This window comes from Artemia sp. Qi Xiang Cuo, chromosome 15 (genome assembly GCF_049724085.1).
Source record: "Artemia sp. Qi Xiang Cuo chromosome 15, ASM4972408v1, whole genome shotgun sequence".
Classification (NCBI taxonomy): Eukaryota; Metazoa; Arthropoda; class Branchiopoda; order Anostraca; family Artemiidae; genus Artemia; species Artemia sp. Qi Xiang Cuo.
In genome coordinates, this window is record NC_142808.1 from 33,702,822 (window position 1) to 33,722,359 (window position 19,538).

Consider the following 19,538-nt stretch of genomic DNA (forward strand, 5'->3'; position numbering starts at 1 on the left):
CATAGCTAAAAGAAGTAAACATGACAAAGAAGAAAACAATTTTGTGACGTTTTAAAAATAAAATTCCTCTAACTCTTAAATCTCTGCTGTTACTAAACCGATAGATAGATAGACAGAAAGATATTTATTGTTACAAAAGCCTCATCAGGCCATAGCAAAAGAAAAAAAAAACATTTACTGGATTAATAAAAACATACATAGCAGCAACGATTACCGTAGCATACTAATAACACAGCATAACACACACTAAATAAGGTACATACTACCATTATAACACACAATGCTCTCACACAAAATAATAATAACAAAAAAATAAATAGATAGATAGATAGATATTTATTTAATGCTCTAAAGCCACAAGGACCATGGCTACCAAAAAATAACAACCAACCAGAAAAACAGTGTACAAACATTCAACATTATTTTAAGCACTCATCCCCCCCCCCTTACAAAAATCTCTCTCTATGTGTCATTCCCAGTTTTTATATTTTGTAATATTTCTTATTTTTCCATAATATTTCGATCCCATTATTGATACCATCCACTCACTTGTCCCCACATTACCGGAAAATGATTATTTCCTTAAATCCTGAAATTCGGGACAAAGGGCCACGAAGTGAAGTAGACCCTCCACGTTTTCTCCACACATAGGGCATAAGTAAGGACCATTCGCTACGCTTGTCCTCCCTAAATATTTTCTCCTTTCTCCAAGTGCTAGAAAATTATCCCTCCCTGATATGTACCACATAATTTCTTCACTGTTTAAACCCGCTTTAAAATAAATATCATATCCCCAAGCCTCCTTCCATTGCCGGTAAACGCCAGGAGACGCCGAGGCTGTGACTTTTCACTGCCATTTCTGAATCTCCTGATGCTCCAGCACACCCTTTACTGATTTTGCTACATATTCCACTTCCAGTCCTATATCCCCTTCCCTTCGTTCCAAACTCCTGATAACCCACAACTATTTAAAATTGATCTCACCTAACCTGTTATTCGGTAAACCAATTACCTTTTCCAGTATCCTATCATTCTAATCCGTCTATTACACTCAATGGAAACAATCCTAGGTCACCCTTTAACACCAAACTACTAAATTTCCCACTTATCCCTAAAACTCTCCTGGAATGTCCTAAATATATTCTCTCTGTTTCCCCCTTTTTCATTTCCCAAACTTCGTCACCATAATTCAATATTGGACTTACTTTCGTCTCAAAATTTATCGTCTGTAGCTTAATATCTGCAGGTCCTAGATGCCTAAGGGGGCTCCTCAGTAACGTCCATGAAGCTTTCCGATTCGTCCAAATCGCCATTTGTACCTGGTCACTCCACCTTCCTGAACTTGTAAACTTGGAGCCAAACTTACACTCCTGAATAGAGGTGTCTTTTTGTTCTTCCAGAAATCCGGAGCCGATTTACAAGCAATACTACGTCATCAGCAAATAATAAACAAAACAGCTCTAGCGACATTAAATTTAACATAGGCACATTTATATTTCAAAAATACTCCTAAATATCGTTAAAAAAAGAGAAAACAGACGTGATGATAGAGTACATCCCTGTTCAAGGCCTACCTTACTCAAAACTGGCATAGAATAAGAAATATCTACCTTCATTACTACTCCAACCACCTCATGCATTTTCATTATAACTTTTACTAACCTAATTGACAATCCTAATTTCACTAGCACCTCTTTCAGAATTCTCCTTGAAACTTCATCAAATGCTCCACTAATGTCCTAAAACGCCGTATAAAGTCTATTTTTTCTATACCTCGTATATTTACTAACTAAAACCTGTGAGCAAAAAATTGATCTATTGTACTATAGTTTTTCCTAAACACTGACTGACATTCATTAATCTACCTTTACAATGCAACCATTTATCCATCCTTTTAGACAACACTCTACAAAATAACCTAATAATAGACGTACCAAGACTTATCCCCCTGGAGTTCTTGTGTAGGTTTCTTTCTCCTTTCTTAAATAATGGGATCATAACCGATATCTGCCAGTTTTGCGGCCACAAAGTTGTTCTTAGAATTGCAAAGAATATCGATGGCACTGGTAATCTCCATGCTCTTGACCATTTCAACAGCTTAGTTGGTACTCTGTCGATGGCCGGTGCTGATTTCCTCTCATGTTTTTAGGGCATGCCATGTTTCTTCCTGTCCAACCGGCTTCAGTAATTAAGCATCCTCTGAATCCAACTCAATGTCAAAAAGTTTCTACTAAACTATCTATCTCCTCATCAGATCTCTCTTCGTCCCCTTTGGTGCATATCTCTTCGTATTTTTGTTCTAAGTATTCTGGCCAGGTATGGGCGTGAGGGACTGAATTGGTCAACCTTATATTTTCTGTTGATTTCCTAACTAACTTCCAGAACTACGTTGCATCATTTACGCTAATCTTTTCCTGTTTTTTTTTACTCTCTTCCTTTTCTAAACATCTCTTCTTCCACTTAAGTAGCCTTTTATATCCCCTTCGCTTCTCCCTAGAAACCTGTAACTTTTTTCTAAATCAACTGTACTACTAGCCTTAAACATTCTAAAAGCTTCTAAAAACTCCTTCTTCTTTTCCTCATATTCCTTGCAAAAAAAACTCATCAAACCAGTACTCCTACCATTGTTTCTCCTACGTGCCACCTTACTTCCTATCTTTTACAAAATCCCCGTCAAAAATTCAATAGATCCCGGTATGTCCCCTTCCTTTGCCATTTTCTGGCTCTTCTGAATAAATGAATCCAGCCCTTTATCTTCAACTAATACCTTTTTCAACTTCTCCTCACCATCATTATCAAACCTTAATCCTTGCATACATCAAAACTCATTACCCATCATTCCCTTAACCCTAATTTTTTTTTATTCCAGCTCTCAGCCCATCCTTCCCCTCTTAATTCAATCCTAATAGGCATGTGATCCGATCCAGCCAGCGCCATCACCTCAAAATTCACACAGCAAGAAAGAAGCCCCAGACTAACAACCCCATAATCTATAACACTTGGACGTCTACCCGAGAAACATATACAATCCCCCTCTCGTTTATCCTTCCCTGTCATCCTATTCAAAATAACCAAATTTACCACAAAAATCCAATAATTTTTTACCCCAATTGTTCTCTCTCCGATTGCAATCCTTACTCGTCCTCCTCATTATCAACGACTCAATCATGTAATTTCCATTCACTTGTTCCAGTTCGAGATCCACCTCCTCTTCACGGGCTCCTTCGTCCTCGTCTGTATATCTGTTAAAATTCTCTAGAAAATAAAATAATCGGACGGAAACTGTTTTGAAGAACGATCCATATCATTTTCTAATATCTCCCAGGTATCTTCATCACTGTAAGTGTTAGTTTTCGGCGGTAAATACAGTTAACAAAAAATAAACGAGTTACAACCGAAGGATACGCGCACCCATACTAGATTGCAAGAAAAACTTTTCAACCGAGATATATTTCGTCATCTCTCGTTATCAATAATGCAACGCCTCCATAAATTCTATCACTCTACGAACGCTTGCTTTGAGATCCAAAATCAGAAAAACCTTCTATTTTCTCCTCTTTTTCCAGCCACGTTTTTACTAATTATACAACTGAAAAATCATCACATTTAATTTTCATATTTCACAAAACTCTCCTGTAAGATATGAAAAACCCTGAGCATTCCAATGCGATAAATAACACTCGTACTTTGCACCATAGCCATCCTTATCCTATCCGCTATCTGAGCCAATAGGTTGCGACTGTTTAAATAGCTGTTTAGGCTCCACTAACCGACTTCTTCTTCTGTCTCAGATGGCCAACTGGTTTAATAACCGGAGTTTCACTGTTCATCCCATTCATTTCCTTATCACTACTAAGCTCCTCCACTACACTAAAGAAAGATTCAATTGAGGATGAAGATCCTGAACGCGATCCTGAATTGCAAGGTTTTTCCGGGTTAAACTGACTACTTTCAGAAACCAAACTCACGATTAATTTATTTTGCGGCACTGCTGCATACTCGGGTTTACGGTGAAACTTTTCTCCCGCATTTTCCTTAAAACGTGTTATGATGCTCGCTGATGACTCTAAATTAGGTGCATTCGTAACCTCCACTACAGATTGCTTATCAAAGCTATACCGTACGTAAAACACTTTTGAACAATGTTGAAGTTTGTCCCTCTTAATCTTACTTCTCTATTTTCTCTTCTAGCACGTTCAAGAAACGGTTTTAGGCTTTAGATATGTATTAAACATATTAAGACTGCTGAGCTTTGCTGTGCTCTTTTTTCTTCGCCAAATGTATTTTCATTAGTTTTCTCCCTTGTTAGTCCATTCCGGTTCAAGGCTTATTGTCCCGCGGAAATTTCCCCTGGAAAATATCCCCCTATAAAATCCCCCCTGGGATATTCCCTCCACATGCAAAATTGAGCCGCTGCAGATAAACTATGATAAACAAAAATAACGAAGAAAAGAAGAAATTTTGGAATATTTAACCAATATTAAATATAAGCAAAATATATGGTCTGGAATACCTTACGGTATATATATATATATAATATACATATATATATATATATATATATATATATATATATATATATATATATATATATATATATATATATATATATATATATATATATATATATATATATATATATATATATATATATATATATATATATATATATATATATATATATATATATATATATATATATATATCTCAAAATTGTAATTAATATCATTGGGGTTAGAGGAGGGTCAGATAGCAGAAAATGAACCAAAATGGAAGTTAATTGTCTCCATAAGCTTTCGGCCTTTAAAAAGGATACAAAAACTTTCAATTTCAAATATCGAATTATCTGAACCCCCCCCCCCCCCCAAGTTTCTGAAATAGTCCCTTACGTTTGAAGTCGATGAGAAAAAAGTGTTGGGCAATTTTATAGTCTTTTTTGGGACTGTATTTTGAGGGGAAGCAATATTTTTGTTTTGTTTGAAATTTTGGTCCCCTTAACCCAAAGTTACATATAAGTTCCGGGTCTATCAGAATTTTTTTTTCGGAGTTTACCCCCCCCCCACCTCCCTCCCATCACTAGAGGAGGGACCTATCCTTAAAAAAAATTGAACAATAGCCCGCTTGGCCCAAGGATTTACGGCTGTAAGTTCCATTTTTTCCCAGAGGCCTGGAAGGGGTGGTCCATAAACTTTGGAGGAGGCTTATTCGATTGGAATTCAGAAGTGTAAGTGACCTTTTTCTTAGTCAAAAGTGATTGGAGTGCAACTACCCCCCCCCCCCTCTTTTCCGCAAAAGTACCCCACTAAAATTTTGAGGTGTCCAAGGGTCATATAACTTGGTCATATAACTATCATGTGCATCACTGAGACCATTCTAAACCAAGAAATTCAGGGCAGTGAGGATGCAGTACAGGAAAAAACTCTAGTCAGATAGGGTTAAAAGTTTCCTATCGATGTTATGTGCGGAGGAGGAGGTGTTGCTGCTTATCGACAGAGCCAAAGATCTTACAAATGCCTTAACATACCAGAACAAGCAGGTAAAGTTGTTCTGAGGTTTAACGTTATTCTCCCAAATAAATCCGTGATTGTCGGTACCGTGTATAACCCTCCAACTTACCAGATTACCAGCTACCTCGAAACCTCCCTTGAATATATTCGGGGCAAGTACGCTAAGTCTGCCATTATCCTTCATGGAGACTTCAACGTCCATCATAGCGTGTGACTTCGCAGCAAAAATAATGATAGGGAAGGGTTGGACTTGTATGATCTATCTCTCTCTTACGGGCTGGAAAAACTTGTCGATTTTGACACGTATCATGGCCTAAACAGATCTTCTCGTCTTGACCTATTCCTTACAGATCACCCTGACTCCTTTAAGGTAGACGCTCATGCTTTCACCAGTGACCACATTGCCGTCGTTGCACCTGGAAACCTACGTATTCCGCCTCCAGTACAGCATGAACGAACAATCGGGCTATACAAAAGAGGTGATTGGGATGGTTTGAGAAACACTATTTTTTCTCAGCAGTGGAGAGCCTTCCTCCTGGAAGGCCCGGAGAAAGCTGCAGATAAGTACCAGCAGGCCATAGTTGACTCTGTCGAAAAGCATATCCATTCAAAGCGGATCCAGGTGTCCAGTAAGGACAAACCTTGGTTCAACGCCCAGTGTAAGAAGACAATCCGAGCAAAGCAAAAGGCACACAAGCGATGGCTACTTTCAAAGATCGAAGAAGACAGAATTGCATTCATAAATGCGCGCAAAGATGCAGTTCGAGCGATTCGGCAGTCCCGGGTTCAGTAAAAGGAGAAATTCGCCACCAAGCTTCAAGTTGCTTTGGCAAAGAGTCGGTGGAAAATTGTCAAGGAGGCTTTACCGTCGTCCAAGGGGACCGCAAGTCCTTCTCTCCAGATTAACGGGACAGTAGTACAAGATCCACAGGCAAAGGCTGAAGCTGTTGCTAAGGCTTTTGCCGAATCCTCGAATCTAGACGATGACGGTAGAGAAGTGCCAAAATTCTCCGACCGAACCGACACTGTCCTGGAACGCGTGAATTTTTCTGCTCCCAAGATCCTTTGCATTGTGCAACATCTGTATTTGACCAAAGCCACGGGTCCTGACAGCATACCAAATGTTGTCCTCAAGTCCTGCAGTGCCGAACTAGCTGGACCCTTGTCATTGCTTTTCCGGCTGTGCTTTTGCTCCGGAACCTTCCCAGGGAACATGGAAGTCCGCTCATATTATACCTACTCTAAAGGCAGAAGGCGATCCACCGAGCGTGGGCTCCTACAGGCCTATTAGCCTTCTCTCCTGTGTTGGCAAAGTCTACGAGAGCGTCTCCAATAAAACACTTCATCAGTACCTGGAATCAAATGACCTCGTAGGCGGTCGTCAAAATGGAGTCCGCCGGAAATGTTCAACATTAGACTGCCTTGTGGCCCTGTATCAGAGGGGTATAGAACGACTTGCATCGGAATACGACATCAGGCTACTATCCTTCGACATTGCAAAAGCTTTTGGCAGAGTATGGCCTTGTGGCCTGCTAAAGAATCTCTATGTGTATGGTGTTCGTGGATGTCTGTTAAAAGTGATTGAGAGCTTTCTTTCCGATCGTTCACTGCGGGTTATTCTTGACGGGTTTATTTCCCGCGAATATCCAGTGAAAGCAGGGGTACCCCAGGGCAGTTTCTTGGGACCTACGCTCTTCCTTATCTACATAAACGACATGGGAGACAACCTCGCAAACCCTCTGCATCACTTTGCCGACGATACCACGACACAATCAGCCGTCCCTAAACACGAAGACCCAACATAAGCCTCCCTTTCCCTACAGATTGATGTTTTGAAAATTGAAAAGTGGTCTGATGCATGAATGATCAACTTCAATGCATCGAAAACAAAGGAGCTTCTAATTACCCGATCAAAGGTGCCACGTGAACACCCCACTTTCATCTTTAAAAATGAAGCTATGAAGAGAGTCGACGAGCTTCGTCTACTGGGGATTCATTTCTCCACCGATCTCTCTTGGAACAACCCCCTTGATCGGGTGAGAACCTCCTGCGCAAGAAAGCTGGGAGTTAGTCTTTGCTGCAAAAACCTTCTTCCATCAAGCTCGGTCATCCCACTCTACAAGTCTTGCATCAGACCCATAGCCGAATATTGATGCCCGCTATTTGCTTGTGCCCCGAAAACACTGTTGGCACCACTTCAGAAGATCCAGAATAGGGCAACTAGGGCGGGCTGCGCCTCTACACAAGAGTTGCTCCAGCCTCTAAATGAAAGGTTTAATGTAGCGTCGATGGCTGTTTTCTACAAGCACATGAATTTGCCTCCTTCAGACGAGCTCTCTCGAATTGTGCCCCCCTTTGTCCAGCCGACAAGGCAGACACGAAGGCACACAGCTCGGTCCAATTATCTAAAAGAGGATACGCCGAAAACCGAGTACTTGAGGAACAGCTTCATCCGGCGTTGCACTTCTTATCTGGAACGATCTTCATGGGGATATTATCCCTGCAAATCCCTCTGTTGACACCTTCAAAAGAAGGTTCAATAGACATTCAGAACCTCGAGGCCATTGAAAGAGGTAAATCAATAGCGGCATATCAGATACTTTGAAATACCTGGCGCCGTGAATATTGAAATTAAAAAAAAAAAAAAAAAAAAAAAAAAAAAACTTCTGGTGTTGACAAAAATCCCACAGCCCGAGGTTTACTAGATATGCATGTTGCTTACTGATAATATATAAGTTTTTTATGGAAGGGGTGGTCGGATGGTGACCAGCCCCCGCTCCTTTTTTCCCCGAATGCTTTTGATTAAGATTTGAAATCCATTTTGTTCAAAATAGTTCAAAGGTCAAATAACTATCCTTCAGGAACGAATTAAACTCTTTTTTTGTAGTGACTTTTGTTCGTTTTAAGCTTGATTTGAATACTCAATTTAAGTTTTACTCGTCTTAAAATTTATTAATTTATTTATTTAGTAAGTGAAAAAGTAAGTAAGTTTATTAGTAACCCGTAATATAAAATAAATGCGGAATAAACAAAGAAAAAAAAATAATATAATTCACAAGAATAGGAATTCATAAGAAATATATGGAGACAGCACACCACCTTACATAACTCCCTTCTTTACTGAGATAGGCTCAGATATATCATGCATCCATTTCAACCGAACTAACGAATGCAAATACGAATATTGAAGAACTTCTTTGACGAAAGTATTGACTCCTGCTCAAACTAAGCAATGAAGCGCTTGTGAATGTACAACATTGTCAAAAGTGCCCGAGATATCAACCGAGCAAGAATAAAGTGGCCTTTTTTTAATTTTTGCTGAGACTAGCAAATTACCAAGTACATGATGGGCTCGAGAACAACCAAAACCAGCTCTAAACCCAAATTGATAATCAGAAAAATCGTATTTAGTCAAAATTTCAGGCAATACAGCATTCTGGAACAGGTTGCTCATGAAGCAAGACACTTTAATTGGTCGATAAGTGGAACTATGATCTGCGTCCTTTTTTTTCAAAACTGATGTTACGATACTCGAAAGAAAACTATCTGGAATTAACGATTGTGCTAAACAAATTTGGAATAGGAGCTGAATGTGTGTTAACACTAATGGGCACTTATTGTTATTGTTAAGTGCTTAACCCTTTTTAAAGCCCGTCATATATCACCACCAGATATTGACAATATATGGGCTTGCTGAAGAACTTGAGGAATAGTATTATGCAATAAGGAAGAAAACATGGACTGGATAGAATTATCAAATGTAGAAAAAACACGAGTAAAATGAGAAACAAAATCAATGATTTTGATAATCAAAACGGTAGCAGGCAACACTTGCTGCTATTAATTACATTGGACCAAGACTTCAGATCCAAGGGGCTATCAAAAGCAATCAGGTGCTTGACAAAAAGAAGATCTAAATTGAGGTTCCGAATTGTGCTTAGTTTTAAATATTTTGCCAGACTTGGGCCGATCACAAGCAATCCAAAGGCGAAGCCAAAACTTCGCGCGTTGTTTAGCTTTTTTCACTTCTGGGCAGACATTCTACAACGGTTTTCTGGTGCCAAATCTAACACGTTCAACAGGAACTGAAGCTGAAGCAGCTGACTTAAAACAATGCAAGAGCTAGTAATAGTAACAATTTAAGTCAATTTTAGCTATCGGTGACTCTACGGATGTTTGTAAAAGATTAAAATGCACTTGCAGGCTTGACAATAACGAGCAAAGAACATACAAATAAACTTCAGAATTTACTCGTTTCCAATTTGGCTTATCAAACCACTTATTATTGTTAAAAGAACTGGCTTAAGCCAGTAGAGCAGGCGACTCAATTTCACCAGTTTAAGGCAAGTGATCATCCTCAATTTTATCATCCAAAACAATGACAGGAGAAATCATGAGTGATCCGTTTGAAACTATAATATGATCAAGGTTTGAACTAGCACCATCAAGGTTATGAGTGTATTTAAACTGTTTGTCTTTATTGACTAACTGATAGCCACTAGGCAAAGCATCCAAAAATAGGTCACTTCTTTCAGATTGGGACAGAAGATTGGTATTAATATTGCCAGCCACAATACAATTTAATCCCTGATTAGTCACTCTTAGCAGAACCGTATTTGTACCAATTATATGTTTGTCGGCTATGATTGTTTATTTAATTCTGTTCACTTTGGGTTTTATTTAATTTTCAATATTAACTTCTGGTCGTTTCAGGTTTGAACTATTGTAGGATTTAGTAGGACTACTGGTCTTAAAATTAATAGGGTTCTTTACTTTTCTTTGAAAAACTTCTTTTCCAGAAACATTTGTTCAATTTGTTTAATCAATTGCTTACAAAAAACACGAGATATGGCCATTTCATTTCAAATGAGCCCTCTTCTAACATTATATGACCACTGGTTTGGAACGATATCTCCTGTTGCAAAAAAGAACAAAGGAAATGGGCACAACGCCCCAACTTATGCTGAAAGAGATTTTCCTTGTTGCTCAAAATGGGGGAATGTAGTTATCAAAAAAAAAGTTTCCATCTATGATTATTTCATATGTTTAAGTCAAGGGGTGATTCTTTCTCACTAGATGGTTTTTTTTTACAAAAAAAATTCTTTTAGTTTTTGGTCACTACGGCTAGAGCTTGTTCTTTACTAGGTTGCAGCTATATTCTGTAACCATGATAAAGACTCTCCAGTTAACCCTAACAAAACCGAAAAGGGTTGCTAATGTAGACAGTCAGCAATGACATTGGAGACTCGAGTCATTATGAGTATTTCCTCTCAAACTTCACAGCCTGAATAAATGATTATAATGTAACGGTCATAAAACAGTGTAATAGTTTGAAATAAAAAAATGTGTTTGAAAGTAAATTTGTGTTATTTTTTTTGTTTCTTCCCATTTCCAATTATCTTCGAATTCACTTATTCACTGTGCAACGTCAACCAATTCTGCGAATAATCAGGAATTTATTGTAAGGGGATTTTTTTTCAGGAAAGTCTCTTGAGAAGCATGATTTTGTGCTAATAAAAAGCTTCGCCAAAGTATCTGAAAATAGCACAGTGGAATCTGACTCCAATAGGTAAGTTTTTTTAATTTTTAAGTAAAGTACCTGAGCATGTTCACGTACCCTCCTTGTGCTGTACTTGTCCTCAGGGTCATGTCCTTAGGTACTATGCTCAACTGAAAATTTTTAGCATTTTATATGCTCCAGCACTTAAAGAAAAACTGCGGAAAACTTACGGTATGCTAGCACGACTTAAAGGTCAATTTGACAAAATTACGCTCGGTCGTCTCTGTAACGCTATGTTCTCGCCACATGCCTCTTTTTAACCCCTTTTATGGAATTGCCTTAGTAAAAGGAACGTAGCCAAATTCGTTCAATTGTTTTCGGTATTGTAAATATTTATTGGGTATTCCCATATGGTTCAGAAGCTCTTATGTTTCGCAGAGGTACTATATTTTTGATTTAAGTAAGAAAATGGATGAGTTGTATACCTGTTTCGAAAGTCAAAATAGAACAATCCACGACTTTCCATTGGCTTGTCTTGTGCATTAAAATCGTGATTTTGATTTCGTTTCTTTTCTCTTTTTCATAGTTATCGCACTTTAATTTTGTTTTGTAGCGTTGTGTGATTTTTTCGTTATTTTTTTTCTTTCGTTTTTATAAGTCCTTCTAGCATTTACATGTATTTGTATGAATTCCAGGTCGAGACAATTTTAGTAAAGCTCGTTTTCTCATTTCTTTCTAACAGATCACAGGCAGTCAAATATCAAAATTGCTATTCAAGCACCTTCGTATTCACAATGGTATTCCCCAAGGTACTATTCTTGGCCCCCTTTTCTGTCATGACCAACAGCCTTTCAATGGATTGCCCTGACAGGGGGAAATTTTTCGACGACCTAACAGTTGCAGAGACGTGTTATAAAAATATTTATAGCAATCCAATGGGTATCCTCCATGACATTGCTGGCGAGGCTTCATCTCTCGATATGACGGTTAATCTTCGTAAATCCACCATATTATCTGTCAGTTTCCCAAAATCCCCTCCTCTTTTCCTTCCTCCTATTCCTCCTGAGATTTCAGCTTCTTCCTTTAAACTCCTAGGTGTTACCATATTTTCTGATTTGAAGTGGGACATCATGTAAATAACATCCTCCGTCAAGCAAACGTGTTACTTTTTCTTCTGAAACTTCTGAATAAATTTAGTTGCTTCCCATCTCAGTTACTAAAGGTATATATTTCTTTTTTACGTCCTTTGGTCGAGTACGCTTGTCCTGTCTGGCATCCGGGCCTCTCAATGTAAGCAACCAAAAAAATCGAAGATATTCAAAAAAGAGCCCTGAGGATTATTTATAAAGAAGGCAAGGTCCCATATTCCTACCTCCTTGAAACTTCAAAACTAGATACCCTCGAGTCCAGAAGAAAATGTATGCCTCCGTTCTGGGAAGTCAGCACAAATAAATCCCCCTACTGAAAACCTCTTTCCTAGCCGCCCACTCATCCATACGAAATCGCCACCCCCGTATAGTGTCCCAACCCATCCCCGTCCTTTCTCCCATACCCTTTTCTACCTTACGTTATAAAAAAACCTTGTCTTCCCTTTTGTATAAATAAAATCTACCAAACTCAAAACCTTTAAATTTGTCAAAAATTTCACCTGTTTTTTATATATTAATTTTTTATTTTTGAATATTTGGTTATTTTATTTGATACTATTTTTATATTATGACCTATAAAATATTTTATAATTATAACCTATATATATGACTTTTGTATTTTGTATTTTCTGACTGTTACCTGTTGTGTTTTCGTTACAGTGGTAACTATGTGTTGTTATTGTATTATTTTGCTATTGTATTTTTTTTACTAAGAAATACAAATTCGGCCCACTAGGGTTTGTGATAGTTCTTTAGCCAATAAATGTCTATCTATTTTAAATATCTATATATCTAAATCATATAATCTTAATACTCAATTGGCTTATGAATAATCTAAGATATTAATCTATCCAAAATAAATAAACCAAATCACAAGATCTGGAAAATTTAAGAGGTTTTATTAAAAGAAAAGTTTTTGAATGCCCATCAAAATTAAAATAAAGAAAAGAGAAAATTAAATATAAAAAGGTGTTCATCTTCAATGAAATCTTCAATGTTTGTGTTTAAATTTAAAGTTATCCTTCTAAATTCTCCTAAATTATTTAAACTTTAATGATTGTATATAAATAAGGTTGCGGCGTCGCTATTCTACCTAACAAGAAACACGTTCCATATTTCAATAATGGTGTTTGATTTTTTTTCAAACCCTGTACTTATATCTTTTCAAGCCTACTGATCTAAGGTTAACTTTGCAACTTGTGAAAACACCTAAGCCAAATTCCATTGAGTATATATTTCATAAATAGTCTTTGATTTCCATCAAAGTTGTATTTTTAAGCCATCAGAACTAGCTGATCAGAAATTCGCTATTGCAATATAGACTCCCAAATCAACAGACTTCAAGTAATTATTGCACAAATGTTGTTTGGTACTACCATTTGACCTTAGCTGTCCCTGCACCTCCAAAGACACCCAAAGTGTTAATGAGTTGACACCCCAAGTTGAGTGTATGTTTGAATGGAATGCTTCTCTCACTTGTATGTCCTTTAAAAATTAACCTTTTACGTTCCTCTTCGTCTTGTGGCCTCTGGCTGAAACTGAAGAAGCATGGTAGGCAATCTGGATTCTGGGTGGTAAATAGCATTGCTTTGATACCACCAGTTTTCTTTTCAGATTACACCAGACACGTCTCTCTGGTCGGTATAAAATCAAATGTCCATGCAACTTATTCTGTTCGTCCCTTTGATATTTTGTATCGTTCGTAGCCAATTGTTTTCCTACGCGGTAAAATTTTTCTTCTGCTCAGTTGTGGGTTTTAGACAGTCAGTTTTAAATGTTATGAGTGACAGAATGTTCTTATAGAACAATATTAGTTTCAATTGGAGGGGAGTATTTGGTTCACCTTCAGAACAGTCAAAGTCTTTGAAATGCTGAACTTGCCATGGTTGTGTGAGTTCTCAGGAAAGTAAAGAGCAGCATCAAACTTAAAATATGTATTTTAGTATCTCAAGAGATGTTTGTTAGGGCTCTTGTTCCTTATTAGTAGATGAATGTCTTTTTTCCTTTCTTTTGCTAAAGTTCAATTATTCCGACTGTGAGAAACAGTGAGAATACTCTCTCCCCCCTTTATTCTTAAATACTTCGTAATCTTTTGGCCTTCCCTTTTCGTGTAATATTTTGGGGAATTTTAGCAGGCTGGTTGATTAGCTTTGAGTAGAAACTGTGTAGTTAGGAAGTCATCTCAAACCAAAGTTTATTTCTAAATGGATAGACGCGGATTAAATTTGACTGGGGTAAAAAGCGAGGATCAATTCACACATTGTAGATGACGCGTGGCCTGACGGCGCACCCTCCGAGGCTTTGGAATGGTCGGTCTCCATGAGCTAGCAGCTGTGTCTCGTTGTGTTTTTGCCCTTTAGACGCCAAGTTGATTTTTCAGTATTTTTTTTAGATCCGATTTAAAAAGAAGTAAGCTTATTCTTTCTACTTTTAACTTCTTTTTCACTATTCTAGAGTTTGGGACATGATCATTTGATTGAGCAGGTTTTGGTACAGGGAGACGTTCCTTTATTATCTGAGATATGTCTACTGAGGGAAAATAATGGTCTTAGAAGAAAAATTTTGGGCTTAATACCGTGGGTTAATACAGTGGTATATACAAACCATGGAAAGTACACTTGTTGTATCCCTACTGGTTATAGAGTGGTTTGACCCCCCCCCACAAATTTTTGGGACATGTCATTTGACAGAGCAGGTTTTGGACAGGGAGACGTTCCTGTATTATCTGGGATATGTCTCCTGAGGGAAAATAATGGTTTTAGACGAAACATTTTGGGCTTAATACCGTGGGATCATACAGTGGTATATACAAACCTTGGAAAGTACACTTGTTGTATCCCTACTGGTTATAGGGGGGTTTGACCCCCCCCCCTCCCATATGTTTTTCCAACTCGTAAAAACGTAACAACAATGAATATTACTTATTTTTGATGCGTTTTTAGTTTTTTTGTACCAAAAAAAAATCATTTGTATCCCCCTCCCTGGGAAAAAATCCTGCATACCGCCCTACCCTAGAGCCATCAGTAGTGGCTGTCGGGCGTTGTGTCACGTATTCTGGTGGAGTTAGGGTAATTGCAACGTTATAAACAGAACATTTCTAAAATTACAATATGATACTTCAATATACAGATTAGCATATTCTGACGAAAAACTTCCAAATTGAGATTACCATGAACCAAACACGGATACATCTATTAAAAACTTTAAGTAATTGACCATGGGCGCCGGCAGGGGGGCAGAGGAGGCCATGCCCCCCCCCCTGGAAATTTGAGACTATAAAGTAACTATAAGGAAACCAAATCTTTCCAGTTTTCCCCGAACATTTTTTTTATATAATTTGGTTGGAGTAACAAAAATCAAATTCTTCATAGTAATGAATGGTAATTAATTAACAATCGTTGTCAATAACGAAAGTGTAAAAGCCTAACTATTGATAAGATTCAGTAAAAAAAAATCAGCTTTTTGTGACGATCCTAAATACGTATTTGACTATTAGTAATTAGTGTAGTTATTAGTACCGTCAACTGGAGTGAGATTGATAATCAGGGATGATATTGACACAACCATAGAAAAAATTCTTTTACCTTTTGATGACAAATGGTGCGACGAAAAAATCTGAGAAAATTATAGATGGTTCTTTAGATTACCTTCGTCAGTCAGTGTGGAAATGGCGTCAATCGAGTAAAGACTGTCTGTTTGTGAACTGGTCGTGTAAAGTAAGTACTTTTCGTTATGTTTAGGGGTACTGAAAATTTGTCTTACCACGAAAGAACAGGTGACTGTTTTTTTTTTATGGGGCATTAGTAGGCTTGTAAATATGATCAGAAAGCCGCCCAGTAAGTATTTAGGAATTTACCTTAAAACGGAAGGAGATGGTTGAGTTGTCAAAGTCACCCCTTGGAGAAAGGGTATTTTGGGGGTGACTTTGACAGTTAACAAAATGAAACGCGTATGACGGAAGGGCCTAGCAGAATATAAGACGCGCTATCCAAACAAGTCCACAGTTTCCAAAGAGCACTCTAAGACCCTAATCGCTCGTCTATTGGGTGAGATGAGGGAAACATCTGCAGAGACTATAAAAAACGGATTCGAGACTTGTTCAGTATTTCCCATAAACAAAGATACCGTCATTGCAAATATACCCAGGGAAGACTCAACTACAAGCAACGCTGTCGAAACTGTTGGACAAGCAGTTACAGAGATGTTCGCTCGTATGCGCTATGAGAAATATGATATTGCTCCACAACATTGGCGTCAAAGATTGGAAATTACACCAGGAAGAGCTATCTCGTCTGCAGATGTTATAAATGCCACAGCCAAGAGGAGTGAAAAAAAGGGAAGCAAGACGACTAGTGCCACAGACAACGGCGGCTCTGACTCAGATGATACTGTTCCTGATGAAAGTCAAAGTGCCAGAAGTAAGAAGTCGAAGACTTTGAAGAAAAAATTCCCACAGTTTGTTCAAGATGATGTTAGTTATGACAGTTTACAAGAGGACCCTCAGTTCCACAGCGGTTTGGACTCTGATATCAGCATGGGACGTGCACAAGACCCTGACAGACAGGGTCCGGCTATGGTGGGGTACTATGTTGTGGTCAATTTGGCTGGTAAGAAGTCCGTAGCATAACACGTAGCCAGAGTTGACAGAAAATTTGATCTGAGGGAGGATGAAAATAAAAACGATATCGAGTTGGAAATTACATCTCTAAAGCGCGTGGCTTCTTAAAGCTACAAGTTCGTGCTAACTGAAGAAACACGCTGTCTCTACACAAGCCAGATAGAAATGATGTATCCAAAGCCTTCTAAGGTTGGCGGCACCTCAACAACCTCTAGTCAGTTGTTGTTTGGGGTGGATCTTTCCCGTTTTATGAACCCCTAGGGTTATTCTTTTATTGAAGGAACTGATTTGGCTAGTTTTAACGCTATTTTCCAGTTTTTTTTTTCTAAGAACTTTGATATAAGTGAAGCTTTTTATCGTTTTTGATACATTTGATACCAATAAACGAGCCTTAGAGCAAATCTGACGGTCTTAAGGCTGATGGTCCAAGCTGGTTGTCAAAGTAACCCCAAAGCCGGGTGATTTTGATAATCGACATTATCATAAAAAATGAAGTGGTTGCGTCAGAGATGCAATATTAAGCGTCTCAGTCGGCCATCTCGTAGCAAAATTCACACTTTTGGCACTAGTTTCAGATTTTTTTTTTACCACCCTGCTAACTCCTAGAGGGCCTTAAAGTTGAAAAGTATGTAAAAGTCACCCCCGGTTGATGGTACACAAGAAAGTTCGCATAATTATAGAAAACATCTTAATAAGAGAAATTTCGGAAAATATGCCGTCAACCTTTGCTTGCATTACAAGAGTACCCATGAGCTGATATATGAAGCCACTATAATAAGAAATGTTTCCTCTGAACGGAGTGCTGTGAATTTTTGTATTTTCTCCCTGAACAGATACCTTTTTTGAATTGTATTATCATTTTTTTTCCAGGAGTGATTGTATTTATCTAGTTGTCACTTTGAAAAAGGTTAAATTTTTTACAGTTATGAAATATAAATGTGTAAAATATATTGGTTTTTGGTATTCAAAATCAAATTAAATATATTGACTTAGAAATTTTTATTTTATTTTCTTAATCTTAATTTTAATGTTTTACTTTGAAAAAACTACTTTGATTATGTGTTACTTTTTATAAAAATAAAATGAGTCTAAAGGCATTAAATATTTTGGTGTTTGATAACCAAGTTCAAAGCTATCGATATTGCTAAAAAAAATATCCTGCCAACACTTCGGTATTGCTCAACAGAACTGAATACTGGGAGTTTATATCTTAGTTTTTTCTAAATAGGCTTTTATTTTGTGTATTTTTTTTGTAATTACTTCCTTTTTTCATTTTTATATACTTTTACTTTAATTGACATACTTGCTCCATTGCCTTTAGAAAAAATGCTTGTCTTCATTATATAAAAAAAGTTTTTTTTTCAACTAAAAGTAAGGAGGAACATTAAAAATTAAAATGAACATAAATTATTACGTATATGAGGGGGTGTGCCCCCCTCTCCAACACCTCGCTCTTCGCGCTATAGCTTTTTGGCCCTTAAAAAAAGTTGCTTGTTATTCTAATTAAACGACTGATGTAGAAGCCCCCACTATCATAAATAATCAATAGGAGCAAATATAGACCGACACTCTACCTAGATAATGCACTTACAGCACCTTAATTCTTTAATAGACCGACACTCTACCTAGATAATGCACTTACAGCACCTTAATTCTTTAATAGACCGACACTCTACCTAGATAATGCACTTACATCACATTAATTTTTTAATAGACCGACACTCGACCTAGATAATGCACTTACAGAACCTTAATTTTTTTATATACCGACACTCTACCTATATAATGCACTTACAGCACCTTAATTATTTAATAGACCGACACTCTAACTAGATAATGCACTTACAGCACCTTAATTTTTTAATAGACCGACACTCTACCTAGATAATGCACTTACAGCACCTTAATTATTTAATAGACAGACACTCTACCTAGATAATGCACTTACAGCACCTTAATTCTTTAATAGACCGACACTCTACCTAGATAATGCACTTACAGCACCTTAATTCTTTAATATACCGACACTCTACCTAGATAATGCACTTACAGAACCTTAATTCATATATAGTCAGACCCTCGAAATATTTCATTCACTAACAGAAGCTTAATAATTTAATAGACCGACACTCTGCCTAGATAATGCACTTACAGCACCTAAATTCTTTAATAGACCTACACTCTAACTAGATCATGCACTTACAGCACCTTAATTCTTTAATACACCTAGCTTAGCTGTTCATATAGTGAGATAAAGGATTTCAGGGGAAAAATATGTCAAAAAACATGAACAAAACTTGAAAAGTCGGGAAACACGTGAAAATAAATTTGAAAAAAAAATCAGAAGCACGTTAACAAAGTTTTCGAAAAGTCAAAAACACGCGAAACGAATTTTCAAAAAAGGTCTAAAAAAACAAAAATAATTTTCAAAGTTAGAAACACGCAAACAGAATTTTCAAGTCAGAAAGACGTGAAAAGGAATACGAAAAAGTCGAAAACTCATGAACAGGATTTCCAAAAGATCAGCAATATTTTAACAGGATTTCCAAAGTCAGAAACAAGTAAACAAGAACTTTAAATTCAGTTCGACGTCCCCTTTAGCATTTTGTGAAATTCTCACTTTAATACCCTAAGCCATTCTGGACAGAATACATTTAAGAAGAAATATTCTCTTTTCCCAATAACAAACCTTGTATGTAAACAATGGAGAACTTGCATAACTCACAGCCTTTGTCTTAGGAACTGCAGTGGATTATGTCATCCTT

At 37.4% G+C, this 19,538-nt stretch overlaps 1 protein-coding gene across 2 annotated transcripts in view; it reads left to right on the plus strand.

The window, feature by feature from the left end:
* Nucleotides 1-19,538, plus strand: part of LOC148943588 (integrin alpha-PS4-like) — a 338,717-nt gene that overhangs the window by 311,230 nt on the left and 7,949 nt on the right. For both annotated transcript variants that reach the window (XM_089101816.1, XM_089101817.1), the window contains one exon: nt 10,989-11,076. In XM_089101816.1, the coding sequence (XP_088957942.1) occupies nt 10,989-11,076 (88 nt within the window). The remainder of the gene's footprint in view (nt 1-10,988; nt 11,077-19,538) is intronic.